Source organism: Hylaeus volcanicus, chromosome 6 (assembly GCF_026283585.1).
Source record: "Hylaeus volcanicus isolate JK05 chromosome 6, UHH_iyHylVolc1.0_haploid, whole genome shotgun sequence".
Classification (NCBI taxonomy): Eukaryota; Metazoa; Arthropoda; class Insecta; order Hymenoptera; family Colletidae; genus Hylaeus; species Hylaeus volcanicus.
In genome coordinates this window covers 20,417,332-20,436,715 of record NC_071981.1, presented here as the reverse complement: position 1 = coordinate 20,436,715, position 19,384 = coordinate 20,417,332, and the positions used below count along the sequence as shown (strand labels likewise).

General features: G+C 42.6%; 1 protein-coding gene across 1 annotated transcript; it reads left to right on the top strand.

Annotated features, from left to right (window-relative positions):
* The first annotated feature begins 3,438 nt into the window (after positions 1-3,438).
* Positions 3,439-19,304, top strand: LOC128878032 (uncharacterized). Its single transcript, XM_054125819.1, has 4 exons — positions 3,439-3,613; positions 14,244-14,647; positions 15,103-15,288; positions 15,387-19,304. Exons 2-4 carry the CDS (start codon positions 14,303-14,305, stop codon positions 15,507-15,509), a joined length of 654 nt encoding a protein of 217 aa, XP_053981794.1. The 5' UTR covers positions 3,439-3,613; positions 14,244-14,302; the 3' UTR covers positions 15,510-19,304.
* The last annotated feature ends 80 nt before the right edge of the window (positions 19,305-19,384 follow it).

Sequence of the window (19,384 nt, the reverse complement as noted above, 5' to 3'; positions counted from 1 at the left end):
CTTGTAACTGTAGGAGTAACGAAGTTAAATGATATCGAAGTCTACAAAATCATCCCAAAGGGATCAGAATTAAATTATTTATCTGTCTGGTAGACTTCTTCGTGATTTATACGAAGTATTTGTCGGGATACTTCCATGGAAGCGATAAAACTCTTACTTTGCCTCCAACGGAAGATCGATGGACGGAATTTATCACGATCTATGGATAAATTTTTCACCTTTGTTGTCTTATCTACAAGACGCTTTATACCTATCTGCCCCCTCACCTCTTCTACTTGATCCGACTAACCTCTTCTGTCGCTCTACCAATCCTCATCCCATCAGTTCATAGTCATCCTCTTCTACAATCAACGATCGCACAATTAAATTCCAGACTTCGTCCTTCTATATATCTTCCAAGTACTGTGATTCCCATCTTCTTGAAATCCGTACTATTACGCTTCGGCGTTTCGTTTAACTTTTTCTATACTATTCCAAGACGGAACATTCCGTGGGTTCGATTGAATTTTACAGAAAAAAAATCATTCTCTGTCCTACGGATACTACTTGACCCTGTGCAGTAATAAACTTGGCCACCGAGTTTCCAGCGTGATTAGTTTAATCGCGTCACGTGCTCCTCCAATCTTACAGAATGTCACGAACCCACGAAGGTTCCGAACCCTCCAGGTTCACTCTAACGACCGAAACCTGACTCACCGCGTTTCTGGAGCCACCGCCTCGATTACCCCTTCGGAATTAATGTATGAATTAGGTACACACAGGGAGCCCCGATGCCCCTGCACGCGTTGCCCCAGATTTCGACCATCTCGAACCACGGCCCATTGACCTTTTCTGCGCGCGAAGGATCGCCAGAAATTCGCGGATCACGCGAAACCGTGAGAACACCCAGTAGCGTCGCTAGGTGTAGCATGACCCGGTGCTATGGATCGTGGCGTTGAAAATCTTTGGTAATCGGTTACGATTTCTTTTTCTTCCTGGTATTGTTAGGAAACTGAAATCCAGCTAAAATAAGACTAATTTCAAGAAATAAATATTTTTATAAGGAATAATGTAGAAGTCTAAACGAAAAATAAGCCACGGAAATTCCAAAGGCCATGATCCTCGAATCCACAGTCGACCACTTTTCCTACGCGACCTAATCCACACCCTACGATTCGTGTTCTCGTTTGACTCCATCTTCTTGGATATGGGAGAATAATACATTATAAAATCAGCAAATTAATATCTAATTTCGAGAAATATATATTTTTCACGAGGAATAACGAATTTCTATTTATCGTGATGTCACCCCCTTGGATGGTGTTACCTAATTTATCCATACCTCCGTGGCGACGTCACTGAGAACATAGACAAGAAAAGTAGCTCGCCTGGGCGATAAAGCCACGGCCCCGAGATCGATGGGGTCGTATTAATTATAACAACCCGGAAGAGCACTCCAGGCCCCAACCCCTTTCCGGGCACTCGAGCTCTCTCTGTAGACGAAACGAAATTTGCCACGACGGCGGGAAAAAATCTCGTCGTGGGGAGCTACTCGTTTGCTAGAACCAAGTATTCGAGTGTCGTGCACAACACACTCTCTCGAGTGGCGTTGCGCCCCGGAAGAGAGTCTTTCGTTTCACCGTGGCGCACGACGGCTTAAGGGGGATTTCAGTGTAACAGCTTTAAAAATAGGTGATTTTCATGAATGTTTTTGGAAAACTATTAATAATTCCCAAAATGATCTCTCTTGGGATATGAAGAAGCATCCATGAAATACAGAAAAAGAATATTTTCTTGCCATTTTCGTCATTATTTATTGAATATACATAATCATGCCAAACACTCCACGACATACTACAGAGTATATTAATTATTCGATCACTGATGAATTGTAAATTGTAATTAAACTGGTATCAGAGTTGACGTAATGGAGATGTACTCATGTAACAGATGTGTGCTTCGGTAAGCCTCAAATCATTCGCAAGCATGACTTAGATTAGATTGACACAAGAGCATCAATTTCAAATGTAAATGTACCAATTGTATTGCGCAACATTTCACCTCCATTACGAGGTATAGGTTGGGTTCTATTAATTATTAATGCTCGCTATTGAAACACTTGCGCAAGCAATTGTCTATCATTTAAAAATATTGTCCTCGAAAGAAAGATAAAGGCGAATGTATTAAAAAAAAAAATTTACGTGACACTGGTACCGCAAAATGATTTCGTTCGAGCGATCAATCACGTCTAATAGATCGCGCATAATTCGCGCGTGCGCTGTAACAACGTGAAGTGGCGTGCATCGAAAGCAGGGGGCGAAAAGTGAACTTGGATTTGCGTTGCGAATGTAGGAGCTGCGGGGGTGGGAATAGCGTAGTCTTAAAGTGATACGTGAAAGCTCTGAAGGAGGTTGCATTTCGCTCGAAATTCCAGAGGCGTCTGTTCGTCCTGCAACGAGGTTTGCAGTTTGATTTCGAATCGATTCAGATCAAGGACGTGATGTAAAAAATTCACTCGGTTGAAGATAAAGATAGAATAAATATCTGTTCCATTATTTTTCCGTATATCGGTTTATAGTGGCTTTGATAAAATTTTATTTTCTATATTGTTAAAAGGACTCGTCCACTTTTACCTCGTTTAGTTCTGAAGACGTTTAACGGCTTTTAATAAAAATAACAAAATTAAGACGAGGTTAGATGTAAATCATGGAATTTTAATCCTCGTTATATCACAGCTGGAAAAGGATTGAATTCGATGAATCAGGTTCCTAACAAAAGATGGAATTTCGAATGAAAAGGGGGATGGATATAAGTCGCAATTTGTCTTTATCCATTTTTCATACTCGATATTTCATCGTATGAGATTGGGACGGAGGAAAGTTTCGAAGCTGTGTCCCCCGTGGGACGCAGACGAACAGAGTAATCAAAACTGTCCGACGTTAACGGCTCCAGTCAAACTTCTATCCAATGTTTTCGTTGAAATGGTTTGTAAACAATTCCTGTCAACAAGCGGACAGTTGACGAGAACCAAGTAAGACAGAACATCGTGGAAACGTTTATATGATTCACGAATAATTTATTATTCAACTTTATCGAAAGTTGACACAGAGAAGTATTCCCGATAGTATTTAATCAAATTGAAGAAAGGAAGCGAGGTACACTCACGAGAGAAGACAATGAAAAAGAAGTAAATAAAGAAGTGAAAAACCAATTCATGAAAAATTTAGTTTACGAAAATTTGCATATAATAAACTACCCTCGTTGGTATAAAGATAAAGGACAGTCCCTTCGTGAATTAACAACGAAGCAATAATTCTGCGTAATTCGAAGAAGGGTATACGAAGGTCGTTGGCGTACAATGATGTGGAAAGCCCACGCACAGTCGTGCTCAGTCGCATTCTCGAGCTTACGAGGGCGTGACGCGAAGGACACCGCGAAAGGGAAAACGAGAGGGTGAAAAGCACCGAGGAGTGAGGGATCGCGACTTCGGCGAACGTCGACCAGAGGGCGGTGGATTCCCAACAACATGGCCGTCTAACACAGACACCCCGTGCAAGTCTCCACGAAGGTGACCAGCCGAATTTCGAGGAAGCATTCAAGTTCCAACTACGAGACTGACGGACGCCCGATCCTCGTGAGTACCTGCACCCTTTTAACGTCGCCTCGACTGATAGCTTCGCGAACGATACGCGTAAAACGAGTGGAAAGTCATCTCGAGTCGATCTGCGTGGTTTGTCCGGCGAAGGAAACGCACCCCGAGCTCTCGCGTGTGTCTACGCCACCCTGTGCGCTGGTGTGCGTTGACATTGGCGATCAATAGAGCCGATGTCTGGCGATGGGCTCGATCCGATCCTCGTCTCGGAATCCTTGATCGATGGCGTAACTGATAATTGACGTCTACCGGAGCCGAGACACTTTCCGAATGAGGGAAACGATTGATCTCGTGCCGTCTGCAGGGGGTATTATCGGTGGAGCTCGGGGGGATGTGACAGATGTCGACGCAACATCGAGTCGTAGCTCGCGTTGGGTGCGTAAGGTGTAATTTTGAGGGTGTTTGGAAATTTGAAATAACGGGAACGTGTCGGGTATCGATACAACTTTGAGTCAGATAGCTTCGCTGGGTGCGTATAGTGTTACGTTTCTGTTGGGAGGAATATCGAACTGGGTTCATCTCGTAGTGAAATTCGTAGGGATTTTGTTAGGAGTAATTAAAATAGCAATCGAGTTGGTTATGCTAAACAGGAAAGGGTTTACAGCTGTGGTCGTCGCTGAACTTGAGTTTACCAAGTTGTGCGGAATACTTGTGGCCACACGTGGATTTAAGCCAGTTATATTAATTAGTCTACCAGACCTATCTCGAAAATTGAATTTACTATCGGAGGTGTAGGTTTATCTGCGCGGAGGAGATTAATTGTGTAACGGTTGTGTGAAACGAACAATCACTACGAGTACTCAATATTCGTTATTTATAATATACCGAGTAAGATACTTGATTGTTGTTGCGCAGGTCTCACGATCTTGAGTTTTCGTTGGGCTTGGTGCTGGATTTAAATGCAATTGGGTGCCGTTGCTTAGGGCTTCGCTATAGGAGGGGTATAATCTTAGGAGAATCTGATTATGCGATGAACTGTGTTAGAGAGAGTTTGCGAGTTGTGCTATGTAAATATTAAGCTTCGAAGCAATCGGAGGAGTAGAGCTGATCAGCTTAGAACTGTTTGTGTTTATAAACTTTGAGCATCCTCTGCGCGAAGCTAGTTGTTCAAAGTTTTCACAATTTATACCGAATGTACTTGTATGTCACAGTAATGCAAAAGTATTTACACGTATCTTTACGATACTTAAAAAATGATATCGTCATAGATGTTGAAGGGTCAAATATAAAGCTTCTAATTAAAACTGAAGTTATTGCTTTATAAAAAAGATTGTTCGATAAACAACCTAATAAAACAAACAATCGATCGCTGTCTTCGTTTTCGGTGACACGTGTAACTGTTTTTTGTCGTCACCAAAACCCTTTAACGGTCGATTAACCCCCTGCGTCCCCAACCCCTTCAGACTCCAGTAAACGTTTCTACGTTGTTGATTCCTTCTGCTGAGTCAACGAGAAAGAAAAAAGTATGACGACAATTTTTCTGTCATTTTCTGGCATTCTTTTGTCTCGATACCACTGCGGTTAATTCGATTTTCACCGAACCCTTCACGCCAGAAATGTTTATTTGAACCCCCATTTATAACTTCTAACTAATACTTTATCAAACGTTGGGTATCGATGTACGATTTATGGAAATAGTCAAACATCGTGAATCTGGTTGTTCGGGGCGCATATGTTCGTTTGAGCTTCGAAACGGGATTAATTTGGCTGTTAATTAGATGGCACTGTGCGTTCAATTAGTAGGACTAATCTAATTCCGTCTCGTGACCAATTTTGCTCCTACTATCGAGTTACTCGCGTTCAGACATCGAGTTTTATAGGCGAAATAAATACTGCTATTCAACTATTGTGTTCGTAATTGAATCGATCGGAAATTGAGCTATGATTCTGTTTCGATTTATTTCAAGACCAAGGTATCGACAATTTTTCGAATTTCAACTTGAAATTATCGTACGTTTGTCTCGTCGACTCTGAAACTCCAAGTAAATACTGATCGATAGTACCCATCAATTCCCAAGTAGTCTGAGTCAATAACGAAGCGAACGGTGGACATTGTACGATTCAAAGATATACGTTTTGTGTGTTTGACATCGCCGTTTGACATTTCATGCTATTGTCTATGGCTCGATTCGCGTCGGAACGAGCGTTGCCGAAGCTGCCGCGATTCCGCGATCGCTTTATTATCCCCAGTGCCAGTTGCATCTATCAACAGGTGTACAAAAGTGCGCACGCCGTCCAATGAGCGTTTCTTATAAATTACGACGTACAATTTTCCAGCGTTCTCGCATGACTCATCCGCATATCTACCCGGTCGTTTATTCGCGCAACAAATTGTCGTAATTCCAGGGAAAGCGTCCACTATCTCTCTTGGAAATTTATTTCCCAACGCGAGACAAATGTATCAAACATTTACTTACCAGCAAACCTGGGACGACGTCTCGTTGCAGACACAGTACAGACTGTATCGTGTGGGTCTCGCGATTGAACGTGCTCGAGTCGATCGTCAAATTATTTCTTTAAAAATAAAGGATCCGTCGTTGTTTCGTTCAAAGGGACCCGACCTAATATCGATTTACTCGAAAAAACCAGCGGTATCGCGTCGTTTCCGATAAACTCGTTTGCTGATAACGTCGTGGAAAAAGTGTTCCTACGTGTCAGCAGTTTAATCGAACGATTTCTGCCAGGCCTTTTACGCCGTGGCTAAAACCGACGAGAGGAAAAGGGAGTGGTTGGTATCCGACACGGGTCAGAACTTTGTTTGGCGGTTTAAGGTTACTCATCGACGCGAATCCGAGCCGAATACAGCCGAGATTGATGCTGAAGTCCCGAAGTTGCTCGTTCGAGAAAGCACTCTCGTGCTTGGGTCCTTTCGGGCAACGAAATTCGGCTTCTGAGATTCAACCCTATCGTTGCTATCGGTTGGATATCGAATGTCAGCGTTAAACATATCCTGTTGGCGACGTATATCGATGGCAACCCTGGAACTCGCCCTTGGAACGCTTGGATTCGTCCTTTATATTCATAAACTGCCTTTTCGATGATTTCTATGCAAATGAAACTTTTAACCCATAATAACGTATGAGACTCGTGGTACAGAATTTGAGTCGAAGATGAAAAACACGAGTCAGGCACGTCATATGAAAGGGCGCAAGGAATTTTATACTTGATTATGGCACGCACGATCCTACAGTAAATCATTGGTCGAAGGGTTAATAAAATTTTGATATCTTCCGCTTTCGTGCGACGTCCGTTTCGTACGGTCATTTTTCTTCGTTTCCAGGCATCAGCAGTCGTTCCATTCTAGACAGAAGGATTGCTTTCTGCACTCTCGCGTTTCTCCGACAGAAATTTCCACGGCCGAAGATTTGATGCCGCTTACCTACCATAAAAGTCGCTTTTACCGTTCACTCCAAGACGGTCGATCGTCTTTATCGTTCGTTCAGCGTCCCTCGTATTTATTACGATCACCCACGTGCCATTCCCCGTCCGTAGCTTCCTAAGAAAATCGCCACCATTTCTCAGCCATTTCTGACCTATCCCCGACTCGTTTTTACGCGCTTCGCGCTACGTTTGCGCGTAGCTGCTGGTGACATAAAGGAAGGAAGAGGGTGGACACCCTGCGGATGATCAAAGTTTTTATGATCACAATGTCGTGCGTAGAAGGAAGGAACAAGGTGTTGGGGAAGGGAAACATGATCATGGGGGGAAATACAGAAAGTAGAGGGGATAGGTAGGGGTGTTTCTTTGATTACAAGGTGATACGATTCGATTGTCGACGACGAGAATGTTTTGCGTTTAGGAAACAAGGACTGTCTTAATCCTCTTCTCCTATGGTTGGGTCAAAAGCAACCGACATATTAATTCCAGCATTAAGTTTTTGCGTTTTTAGGTGAGAAGCACCTTTTCGTCGCCTGAAAAAAAAAACTAATGATCGAGAAGGTCGAAGCAATATTTTCAAAAAAATGCACTCTGCTACACACGAGGATAGCAAAAAAGCTCCCGATAATTTGATGAAACGCCAACGATAGAAAGCCAGCCAGAATCGTATTGACAGTTCGATTTTTCGAGTGTCAAGATTGGTGCAGCATGTGGGCATTTGTTTTTTGCGTTTTAACGCAAAGTGAATTAAGCGCACTCAGCGCAACAGTCGATAAACACCACGCGAAAATCTAACAAAGTTCGCGGTAAATGTTCAACGTCACAAACCGAAAATATGTCCACGTCCGAACGATTTGTTTAAACAAACTCTGCGAGCATATTTGAAAACAAGCATTTGGCGAGAATTTTCGGGTGAAAATGTTTTCTGTCGACGAAACAGATCGAGATCATTCGAAAAATTCCTCTTTCTCGAATGAGACCCGTGTAAACTTGACGAGCTTTATTGTTCGCTGGTTGAATGAAATCCATTCTACCACGTGCGCAACTAGGGAATCCGGAAAATCCCTTTTCGGGACGTCGACAAATCCGTGTGAAACGGTGGCTTAAAAATTTCACACAAACGGAATGCAGCGTTAGTTACTAATCAAAATAAAAGTCTGATTTACAGAGTGTCCTGAATGTTCTCGCCGTTATCTAGAAATACGCGACCCATGAACGACCCGAAATTTATGGTATTTATCACACCAGAAATCGATCGAATATCATAAAACGTGAATGTCCAAACGTTTCAACGGTCCTATATATTTACATCTCGCTTGTTTGACTATCGTTAGGGTAGAACCAACCCTAGTACCCTGTATCCGAGCCAACGCGACGCTCGGGATCGATGTAAATATCCAACGACGACCGCCAAAGTGATGTTCCCCGGTGAAATTGAATGGCCAAACCCAAGAACTGCGGTGTTGTCGAAACTTTCCAGCAGATACGTTCGCGGAATTTGTTCCGCCCCATTCTTGACAGGGACGTCAAGGATATATTCGACAACGCCAAACTTTCGACCGAAGACGCGAGATTACCTCGTCACCTCAGGGTCAGCATTGCGGCTGATACAACCGCCATTGTTCGTCGAACTTCCACGAAAAGTCAGTCCAATGGCGGACGAAGTTCTTGCATGAAAGGGCATGATGCCGAAGCGTTTGTCGTCTTGGAGACAATGCAACCCCTCGAGCCACTGGTTCGACGTAGCTAAGGGAACTTTTCGAAGAAGAGGGTGGCCAAGAAGAGGGCGGGATGAAAAGAAACAGGAAAGACAAAGGAGGAAGGAACCGACAGTGAAGAATGTAGGTGCAGTGGGTATATTCGTGGTGATGAGAGGAACATTCTTTAATTAAGTGAAGAGACAGATTATCAGTGCATCCTTGTGTTTTTGTTGTATATGTATATCCAAAGTTAAAAGTCATAGATGAATGAGTGTTTTTATCGTGGATAGTTTACGTTGTTGGCCAGACGAGAATTTTTTGATAAACCTTAACGAGGTTGAAGGTGTTTGCTTAAAAATTTAGAGAAGCATAAAAGTCGACGATGCTCGTTCCGTTAATTAAGACCTCTCGAGTAAATCCCCCGGAGAATGAGGCAGGTCTGCGGGAAATATTATTCCTTCTAGAATTAGTGGAAATGCACACTCGTCTAATATAACTCGTAATGCTTAATAGAGTTTATGATTCCTCAGAATGAAACTCGAATTACAATTGAACTCGTTAACCTATTTTTTGGCGGACTCGAAAATATCAAACTTGATACGAGGAAATTACAATAAATCATGGAAACAGGTTTCTTCCATTCACAAAATTTAGTATACCGAAAGAAGATACCAGAACTGTACAACGTTTTTATTATAATCTAATTAACATTTGCATTTCCTCTCTAGAAAGTAAGTAGATTAAAATCCGAAATAGAAGAGCATGTACAATGAAACTCGTAGCGAAACGTATACATGACACAATTCTTGAAATATTTCACTTGCATACGCGTGCACATTCCGCACACGTTTAGCATTTTTCATACCGGCACACGCAATGAATGCATAATATTATAAATGCATGAACGGTGTTATCACAATCTCCGCGTGACACGGTAAACCAGATTCGCGCAGGTCGAAAACCAAAACATCCGCGTTCCCTGAATCCTGAAATCGTATCATTAGCAAAGTAAAAAAATTCATACCACGAGATACCTCGATTCTGGAATCTCGAAGCTGAAAGTACGCATTTCTGAAAGAAAGAAACCGAGTATGAAAATGTAAATTTTCAATTTCAAACCCATCAGAGAGTCGAGCAGTTCCAGGCCCACCGGGTAAAGGGAGGGATGATGGATAGGCGAGGGAGAGAAAATTTCCGTCTCGGCCTCGTTTGACGAGTCCAACCGAGACTGCGGTTGGTTGAAATGGAAACAGACGATCGTGGTCAGACGATCGGACCAGAAGAGGGATAATCAGAGATCCGAATCCAGGGGTCCGTAATCAAGGAAGAAAAAGGAACTCGCGACGAGATAAAGATCCACGAGCGGGGGTGGGTGGCGAAAGGGTTAGAGGGAAACGGACGGATGGCAAGAACGGAAAGGTGAGGGAGGAGGACGTGGGGGTAAGAACGGAGAAACTAGGACGAAAGGTGCGAGCCCAGGATGACGGTGCACTAGCTGGGGCCACTGACATGAGACCGTCCACTTCTATCGAGGGGTGTACGGCCATTGAATCCGTTGGATTTTCACCACCCGCCCTCTAACCCACCCACTGCAACCTACTTTGCCACCTACTTCGTTCGTTCCCCCCTCGAGCAGCCCTGTCAAGTGGCCGTCTTATTTCGACAACCTCTATCCGACGAGGCTCTCGAAGCGAGCAACGATTTAAACTCGTCGCGAATCCTCGTTGCTCCTTCGATGCCTTCTGAAGGAATAACGAAATAAGGGTATGATTTGCGTACTCCCCGAACTGGGCGTATCGCGCCGAATTGCGACGAGTATAATAACGGTAAAATATTGGTATTTTTAGGCAGTTATTCTACTACCTTCGTGCAACCGATAGATATTATTGCCGTTAGCTATAATTCCAGTGTTTACAGAATGAACGGAGAGTCGTAATTCCTGCAGAGAATTTCAGGAACAGGTAGCGGAATAGAATCGCGGCGGTTGCAAACGCGACGCAAAGTCTATAGTCGCGATCTCCTTTTCGCTCTGGCCCCCTTTTTTCTCTCCTTTTAACTGCTGCTTTTTCGAAGACATTCAGAAAATTTGCGCTCGCGCGTCCTTGCTCCACTTGAAGCACACGATACGGTGCTTCGTCGGATTGTAAACTTCCGAGGGACTCCGTCGTGGGATTAACGACTAAGGCTGCGCTCGGGCTTGTTTGCCCTTTTAATTCTTCGACAAATTCTGTGGAAGCGAAGGAAGAACTTGGAATGAAAATTTTAATTGCTTCCCTTGGGTGTTACCGATGAAAGTTGATACTAATTTTCCTGGTCGATGAATATTTCACACCTCGATGGTCTTTTGCACTATTTTGAAAGTACAACGTTATGTAAATATGGTAAAATAGCGGGTCAAGGCCATCGGATCGTGATGATTTGAAACGGCTGACTGAAATCGCCTCGTACTACTTCGCGTACCGTCTGGCACCCGACAGAGTCATACTACTCGATCAAGCGTACAGGATCGCCTTATTCTACCTGTCGGATCGTACATCTATTCTAACACCCTAACCCCGAACAAACAGTCCCCCATGGATAGGCATGTTCCGCTTGTCAGTTACTGTACGGCCCTATTCATGTCTGTCCACAGACTGTCATGTTCTACTTGTCCGTGAATGCGCCATTCCGTTCTACTTGCTTAGCCATGTACAATAGTTATTATGTGACAAAAAATAAATACCAACGTAAATAAATCGCCTAAAATGCTCGAGTTTCGTGTATCGAAAGATTCATCGTTCCCGTACGACGTAAATTCCTAAAAGAGCAACGATCAAGAAGCGAAACGCGAAACGAATTGCTTGAGCGGATAGATATGTAATTTCAGTGTTCCGTAAACTTTCCAACGAGGCAGATTTTAAAGGAAGACTCTTGCAACCGCCAGCAACAATTTCCGTAGCAAGTTGAAGGCTTGGTTTCGCTCCGCCCACGCGAAGTATTCTACCTAATTGCGCTATTGTCGATAACAGCAGCCGCTTCCTGTGTTTCTTCGTGCTCTCTTTCTATGATTGCATTCCCGTTCCATTAAAAAGGACGACGTGCGGTCGGGGCTACATTGTCAGTAGCGCTCGCTTAATCGAGCTTCCAAGGTAAAATATTTTTAACGTACCGAGGGAAGAATTTCAAGCAATCTTCTTTTCGTTCGCCATGGAAGAATGCAAGATACCCGTGTTAAACCTGCCACTTTGAATGACGCCTCCGCGCGAACGCGTTCTACGTTATTCTACGCAGTTCAGCGTGCATTTCGAGCAAACTGATGGAAAAAATTCTCATCCCTCGGGTCGACAAAGTTCGTTGAAAAATTCAGTAAGTATTTCATCCACGCCCGTGGTAGACAAAATTAGCTTCTTTACATTTTCAAATATTGTGTTAAACGAAGTGGTTCCACCGTCTTTTGCGACGTCTGATAACATTTTTATTGAATTTAATCGAAACGAGATTGAGAACTTTTGAAGAGTAGAACACGCGACATACTTTGTTAAGATATCCGATAGCGAATAGCGAGAATTCTCGCGTACTTCCTGTATGGGATAGCTTTGGTTTACACCCTCTGACCTTTCATAAGCAATTATTCGCCCTGTCTGAAACATTGAAAGCTATACTGCTGACTATTCGAGAGAACGAACTGGTATGGCTCTTGACTTCTGTCTTGTTAACATCGAGCAATATCTTGCCGAGAAAATGGTTCCTCGAGGAACTCGTGTTTGTCCGTTGCACGAATTTTAATGTTGACGATAACTCAAACCAATAAAGACTCGCTAGGAGAGTATAGTATATAATAACAACTGTTCGCAAAGGTAACGTGGGTGAATCCTACTGGGCAATCTCCGTGTCGCGATAACGTAAGTGTAGTTAAAACTTCTCGAATCGTTCATTTCAACTTTAATTTAAATTTCGGTAGATTTTCCAAACATGACCCACATTTTCCTCTAACAACGGTATCGACAGTTTCCACACTCATAGGATAAAATAGATTCGGGATGAAGAGATCAAAATCGAAAAATGAAATGTTTCCATTTTTCTCGTCAGAGATTGTTTTGTTTTTTATACAGTGCAACAGCCATTATTCAAACGAATAGAGAGATATGGTCGTTTGAATAGAGGATTTTTTTAACAATCGAACGTCATATACTTTCCACGGTCAAACACCGCGATTAATTTTAACCTAATTTACTTGCATCGTCTAAATCCCATAAGTTTATCCTGTGTAATCACCAATAAAGTTTGCCTGGACGTGCATTGTCCCCTCAGAAGAGACATCCGATTGCAAACGGTTAATTTTACATTTCGTGCTCATAGTCGACGTGTCCGGGGTAGCGAAACTCTCCCTAGGATTCACGAGTAGATATCCGAAACAATTAAGACGTCAGGCGGATCGAGATAGGTCGCGTCTGAGCTCGCTTGGTATCGAGGGACGTCGCTCGATATCGATTGCCGACGATGAACACGGAGATTATGCCCAGACGCTAATTCCCGTTCGAGATCGACGAGTTCGCGAACGATCCTTCGTGTCGGCCAGCTCGGATCCTCCTAGAGGAGTCGGTGGCTTTAAAGTCAGCCGCAGCTGCACCAGGTCGACCGATAACGCGAAACTCGGCCACTGGGTCAACGACAGATGAAACTGGTGCACTTGCACCGGGGACACACCTCCTTTCCACGGGAACGAACTAATTTTCCCTCCTCTCGTCCACCCCCTAGGCTCTCCGCTCCATGTTTGTCTCTTCTATCGCTTCCTTTTTCAACGGATTTTCTAACCAATTACTTTTTCCGCTCCTTTTTTTTTCTGGTTCGCGTCGACGTCGAGTCTTTCGTGCTCATGATACATTGTAATACACAGGATGGTCCACGCAATTGGAACCACCTCCGCAACCCCGTAAATATCGATTCCGGCTGGAATTGGTTCAGACGAGTGCACGACCGACATGTTCGTACAATCCAAATTTTTGTTCGGCTTGTACTTTCCAAGATTTCTAGGTTGTCTTCGTAAAAGTTTTTAGCGGCGATTGATATTCTTCGTTCTTGGCGTTTGTTTCGATACTCTTACATTGTATCGTTTAGATATTTTTCCGTTTCTCGCCGAAGATGACCCAAAAATTGAGGTCAAAGGAAACTGAGGTCGATTCGAAACGAATCGAACCACATTTAAAGAAGATAGATCGCTCTTTATTGCGAATTAGTTTTTGAATACCGAATTGCTCGAAGGGAACAATGGTTCGTCCAATGAATTGCCTATAGTTTATAACACGTCAAGGTCAACTTTCGGTTCTTAAACGGAAATCGATTTCTTTTGTGCGGATACTCGTCTCGTCTCTTGTGCTTATACTGTACAGGGTGACGAATGAAATTAGAACTATTCTCCAAACTACCTTCGATTAACTGACTGGGTCACCGAGGAAAAACAGCATTGTTTTCGCCGAGGACCACGCATAGACGCGATACTTGGCGTGTACGAGTCGCGGTGGGAAAACAGTGTCCGATAATCCTCTGTGTTGCAGACGAGCGAGACAAAGAGAAGCCGATCAAACTGGCGCCGTTCAAGTTCCCGTTCTCGAAGATGTCGAAGTCGCGCAGCAGGGACGAGAAGGACAGAGAGAAAGACAAAGAGACCGCGGAGCAAACCGCGGATGGCGAAACGAGGGACACCATCGAGGAAAATGAGGAGGGAGACGGAAAGGAGGCCACGAAGGACGGGAACATTGGAAGAAACGTGAACGACGACGTGGAGGACAACGCGAGGGGGCCGTATGTTCAACTACCGGTGAACCAATCGCAATTGACCACCGAGCCAGGATCCAATTTAAGGTCACCAGTGTTTGCTTCCAACAGCTTGATGGTGAGGAGCAGCGAGCCATCCATTCGAAGCTCTCCTCCTCCATCGTATCAACACGTTATCGAACAGGTGAATATCTGGGTTATCGCGGCGAAGCGAAGAAACAACTCGTTTCATGGATTTATCGAATCCTTCGAGACGAACCAGTCCGACGCTCGATCCTTTCACAGTAGTGATTTAATTATCTGGTTGATCGATGTTTTCAAACGTCTTATAATGAAAATATTCAATTCATTATTCCAATGCATTTTTTTTTAGTAGCAGTAAAGGTACTATTCACCTTCGATATGTAAATTCCTTCTGCTACAGTCGTGTCAATTTGATTGAACAAACAAATTTATCCAGGGATTATGGAAAGTCAATTATTCTATTCTGATTGTATCGTGGGAGACCTTGAGTGACCAATTTTTTTTTTTTTTTTTTACTATACAATTATTTTATTCTAGTATAAGGCTAGAGAAATGTAATCGTAAAAACGAAACCTGAGTATTTAGAGTTTGTACCACGATCTGTTATCGTTTCAGAGACGTTTGGAGCACGTGGCCGAGGCGCAGGAGAATCAGAACGCGAGTCAAGCGTCCGGACAGGACGACAGGAGAAGAGCACCGAAGATACTTCATAAATCGAGCAAGCAATTTTACAGAGCGATGGCCAAACAGTGGGGCATCACTTGCAAAATGAGCGATCACTGCAGATGCTTGGATTGTCAGGTAAGCTCTCGAACGTTTATGAATGTAAATTTTCGTTAGACTATATTTTCGTCGTTACAGTTGTCGAATATTTAATATAAAATTGTACCGCTTCGTAGAGCCGCTATTTCGACTGCGAGTACGAGACGAACGAGAACCAGAAAACTGACGGCGGTCTTGGCGCCGGGACGCCGATGTTCATATCCGAGGTGATACACGGTTCCGCCTGCGTGCTTCTATAAAACACCGGAAATAAGCACGCGACAACAACAGGATGGTCTTTGCGACTCGCAGATGCTTTCGCAAGGATGAGACGTTCACGTGATCACGCACAAATCCAGCTGACTGTTTCCCGATGGACCAGAATGAACACGATGACCTCTTAACCGCGGTCCTGATGCTTTGCAACGGAACGAACGGCCAGCTGATTCTTCCCGAATCGTCGCAGAATGCTTAGAGCTAATTTCGTATATTCGGAGCATACGCAAAATATTTGTCGTGAATTTTGCATTTGGGGACGGTTTGGTCGATGTCTGAAGTCCAGACGAGCTCGTGACTTTTTTGGTAGTAAAAGAAAGAATCTCCTGTTTTTATTACGAAAGAAATCATTGATTAATTCGAATAATCGCTTAACAATTATTTAGACCAAAATTGGTTTGCAGCCCCCAAATTTAAATTCACGAAGAATCTGGGACTAAGAGAATTGTACGAATACCAAGATCAACGCACACGAAGGTGAGTCTCCGTTCGAATGACCCCAACAGCCGCTAATATTGAAACGACCGTCGATGAAATTTGTATAATGACGTTCGATGGCCACCGTCTCGATGTAACAATCAATTACCAAGTATTTTCGATAACGACAAGCATCGAGCCAACAAGCAAATATATAGAAGCTTCCGTAGAAGGGATTGAAGTCACAGAACGGTTTTAACCTGTCAGTTGCATTTTATTAGTCGTATTCTCAACCTCGTGATAGATTTGTGCAATCCGAGCATCGTTGGCGCTGAGATCGCGCAAAATTTGTTGCTCCTTCGAACCAAATATCGAGAGTCTATTATCAGTTGAGTGTTAACAGAACCATGTTGTCCATAGACGAAATAATTTCCCCAGACATTGATTAACAAAGTTGAATGTTCCATTGATACTACTTTTTTCGTAATGGTTTCTGATGCCAAAGAATGCAATTTTCAATCGGTGCGAAGTTTCTTCTCGTATCTGGGGAAATTACGAAAACTAAAGAGTAGCATAAGTGTTAGAGGTGTTGTAACACAGTGTATAAATAATCGGCATAATCATCTCGAAATCTCGATACTCTTGTAAATGACTACTTTTTAATCTGTTGGGTCGACTTCTCTCGAAGCTTCTACCCCGAGGAATTACGTAGCATATTTATTGTCTGAAGAAGAATACTATAATTATTTGATAAACATTCACATTTTCTTTTTCTCACATTAAATGACACTTTGTAAGGAACACTCCCACTGCTGTCATTTTTATACCGTTCAAACGTAACACTTTATCGTTACTGTCGCACTAAGAAATATACGATTTGTCTACGATTCTTCAACAACGATAAACAGGCCTACTGTAAGACAACTTTGCTATATCTAGACTGCATTCCTAAGCAACGATATATTTTAACGTTTGTAACATACGCAAATTTACGAATCAAATTTAACCGTAAATAGTTACACTTTAAAAGACAACTACATCTTTTTTTAACTATCTGTCACACGCTAGACTCACAAATGGAACACTGAAAGAAGATAATATATGGATCATAATATTAACGACACTATTACTTTATACTTATATTACTACTTACACTTTCACTGTCACTGTTATTAAGAGAGAAATATTCTACGCAAGAATAACATCGGTTTCTTCCGGTATCATTTTGTATTTCCACCTTCTGTACCGGATAGAACAAGCAGAGTAATTTAGAAAGTACACGTGGAGGATTGATTACGTGATCTGATTCCTCGAGGTGGAAATTAAAGGCATTCGATCGAGCGACCCCTTTGATTTCTTCGTGCGACAGAAGCACGTAGATAGATGTGTAATTAACGATTGTAAACTACTGATTCCCGGCGTAACGTGTCCGAGGAAATCGAAACTCGAAACACATGAAAGTATTATAGATCGTGCGTCGATTACGCGTATTCGATGGACTCGCGTCTGGCAATACGCGATCATTCGGTTTGCAATTTATTTTCCTGTAAAACAATTACTTTCATTCTCTCAATTAACCGTTTTAAACGATGATCGAACCATAGTTTGCTTGACTAAATATATTCAACATCGTTACAGTCTTCGCAAACTGTCGAGACTATAACTGTATTGAATATAATTAATTACTTTCCTTCAAATTCTTTCTAATACTCGATTTATTTACGCTTCGACGAATAGACGGTAGTCGAAATACCGTAAATACTAATTAGTACTTTATTCGTATAGCTTTGGTATTCCACAGTTACTTCATTTTGAGTGTCGTGGTTTATCAATCGAGTGTAAAGCCTTTTCGTTTGCAATATTGCTAGAAGAATAATTTGAGTAAACTCATTTATCGTAGCGAGCTGATTTATTATTTAAAACTGTTACACTGACGTAGCTGACCCTACAGATTTATTACTCCGGTGTGATTTATTAGCGCGATTTCTCACGATGACATACTCGAAGAAAGTACTATACTCCTAACGCTAATGCAACACAACGAGTGTTATATATCTACGAAGAACTTTCTGCTTCGACGACGCGTTTCCCTAAAACATAACCGCGCTCGAAGTGAACCGCGATCGAGACCACTTCGCACTTCAAGGTTTCCATGGTTTGCGATCGTTGCAACGTCGAATAATTCAGAACCGAGACGCTAGATAAAGGTGAGGGTGAGAGGAGAGTAAAATATGGTCTAGTCGAAAAAAAAAACGTGCGATCCGATCGTTCGTAACGGACGTCGATCGACTAAAAGCGAAACATAATACAGTACCTGCCTATTCTTGTCTTTTCAAGATACTGTTCTTTTGTACCTCGCGCCGAAAAAAAGAAGAAAAAAAAAACACGAACAATATATTTCACGTGCGCATAAAATAGCCAACCCCTGTCAACGGCCCCTCGACGCTCCATACCGTTGCCAAATATCAGTTTTTTTTTTATCGATGGCCATCCTTTTGTACGATACGAGATCCTTTTTCCTACTGGCGCGAAGAGCTATTGGCGTGGCTCGAGGAGTTTCGTTTCGCGTGATTTCTTTTCTTTTCATATTTTCCAAGATACTCCAAGAAACTCCAACATAAATCGGACCTGATATTTTCGATTAACGATCATTTAATAATCGATCAAGAATAGTTGTAACGATACAAAATTCTCACAGCGAAACGAAAGCCATCCTCAACGACGCGAATGCCTAATCGCCGATCGTATAACATAATTTTACTAACGCCACCAGTCATTTTTACTTTTACACCCGGTACACGGTGCACGCGTTCCATTTACAATTAATCAAGTCCTTGGATGCTTGCGTATGTGTGTGCGTGAAAAAGACGAATTAGAAACTAAGGAAGGAGTACAGAGAGAAAGCGAGTGTGTGAGAGAGAGAGTGAGGCAGGGAGGAAGAGTAATTCTGTCACTTTGAAAGAGAAAAATGGGTATGCGTGTAGCTAGAGGAAGACACACCAGAAAATGCGTGAATAGTATTTTTTTGGGCCACGGATTTTTTTATTAATATCGTCGTCGGACTGCTGGGTGATGGGAAGCGAACAAAATTATGATCGTCATCGTCGTTGCCGATGTATAACCTACGCGATACACTTGATATAATAATTATTGTAACGATTATAAAAATTATTGGAATATTAATACCGTACAGTGCATGTCGACGTGATGATTGTATTCGATTAACGATTTCGGTGTGTGCTAATTATTACTGTAAAACGTGCGATTATGAAACTGGATGCAATTAGAAGATGAACATACAGGTTACGAAAAGAATCGGATACTGTTCGAAAAACGAAGCTAGCCTCTTTAATCTGACGATGAAATTAATGAGGAATCCAGCCATATTTTGAGACTTCTGAAACAACCGTAGACTTTAACGACTAAGATTAAAAATAAATAA

What these genes read in the sequence shown, in the direction of transcription:
- LOC128878032 (XM_054125819.1), top strand. Translation starts at nt 14,303, where the DNA reads ATGTCGAAGTCGCGCAGCAGGGACGAGAAGGACAGAGAGAAAGACAAA. An exon ending in ATCAACACGTTATCGAACAG is followed by an intron (nt 14,648 to 15,102) that starts GTGAATATCTGG and finishes TTATCGTTTCAG; the next exon opens with AGACGTTTGGAGCACGTGGC. An exon ending in GCAGATGCTTGGATTGTCAG is followed by an intron (nt 15,289 to 15,386) that starts GTAAGCTCTCGA and finishes ACCGCTTCGTAG; the next exon opens with AGCCGCTATTTCGACTGCGA.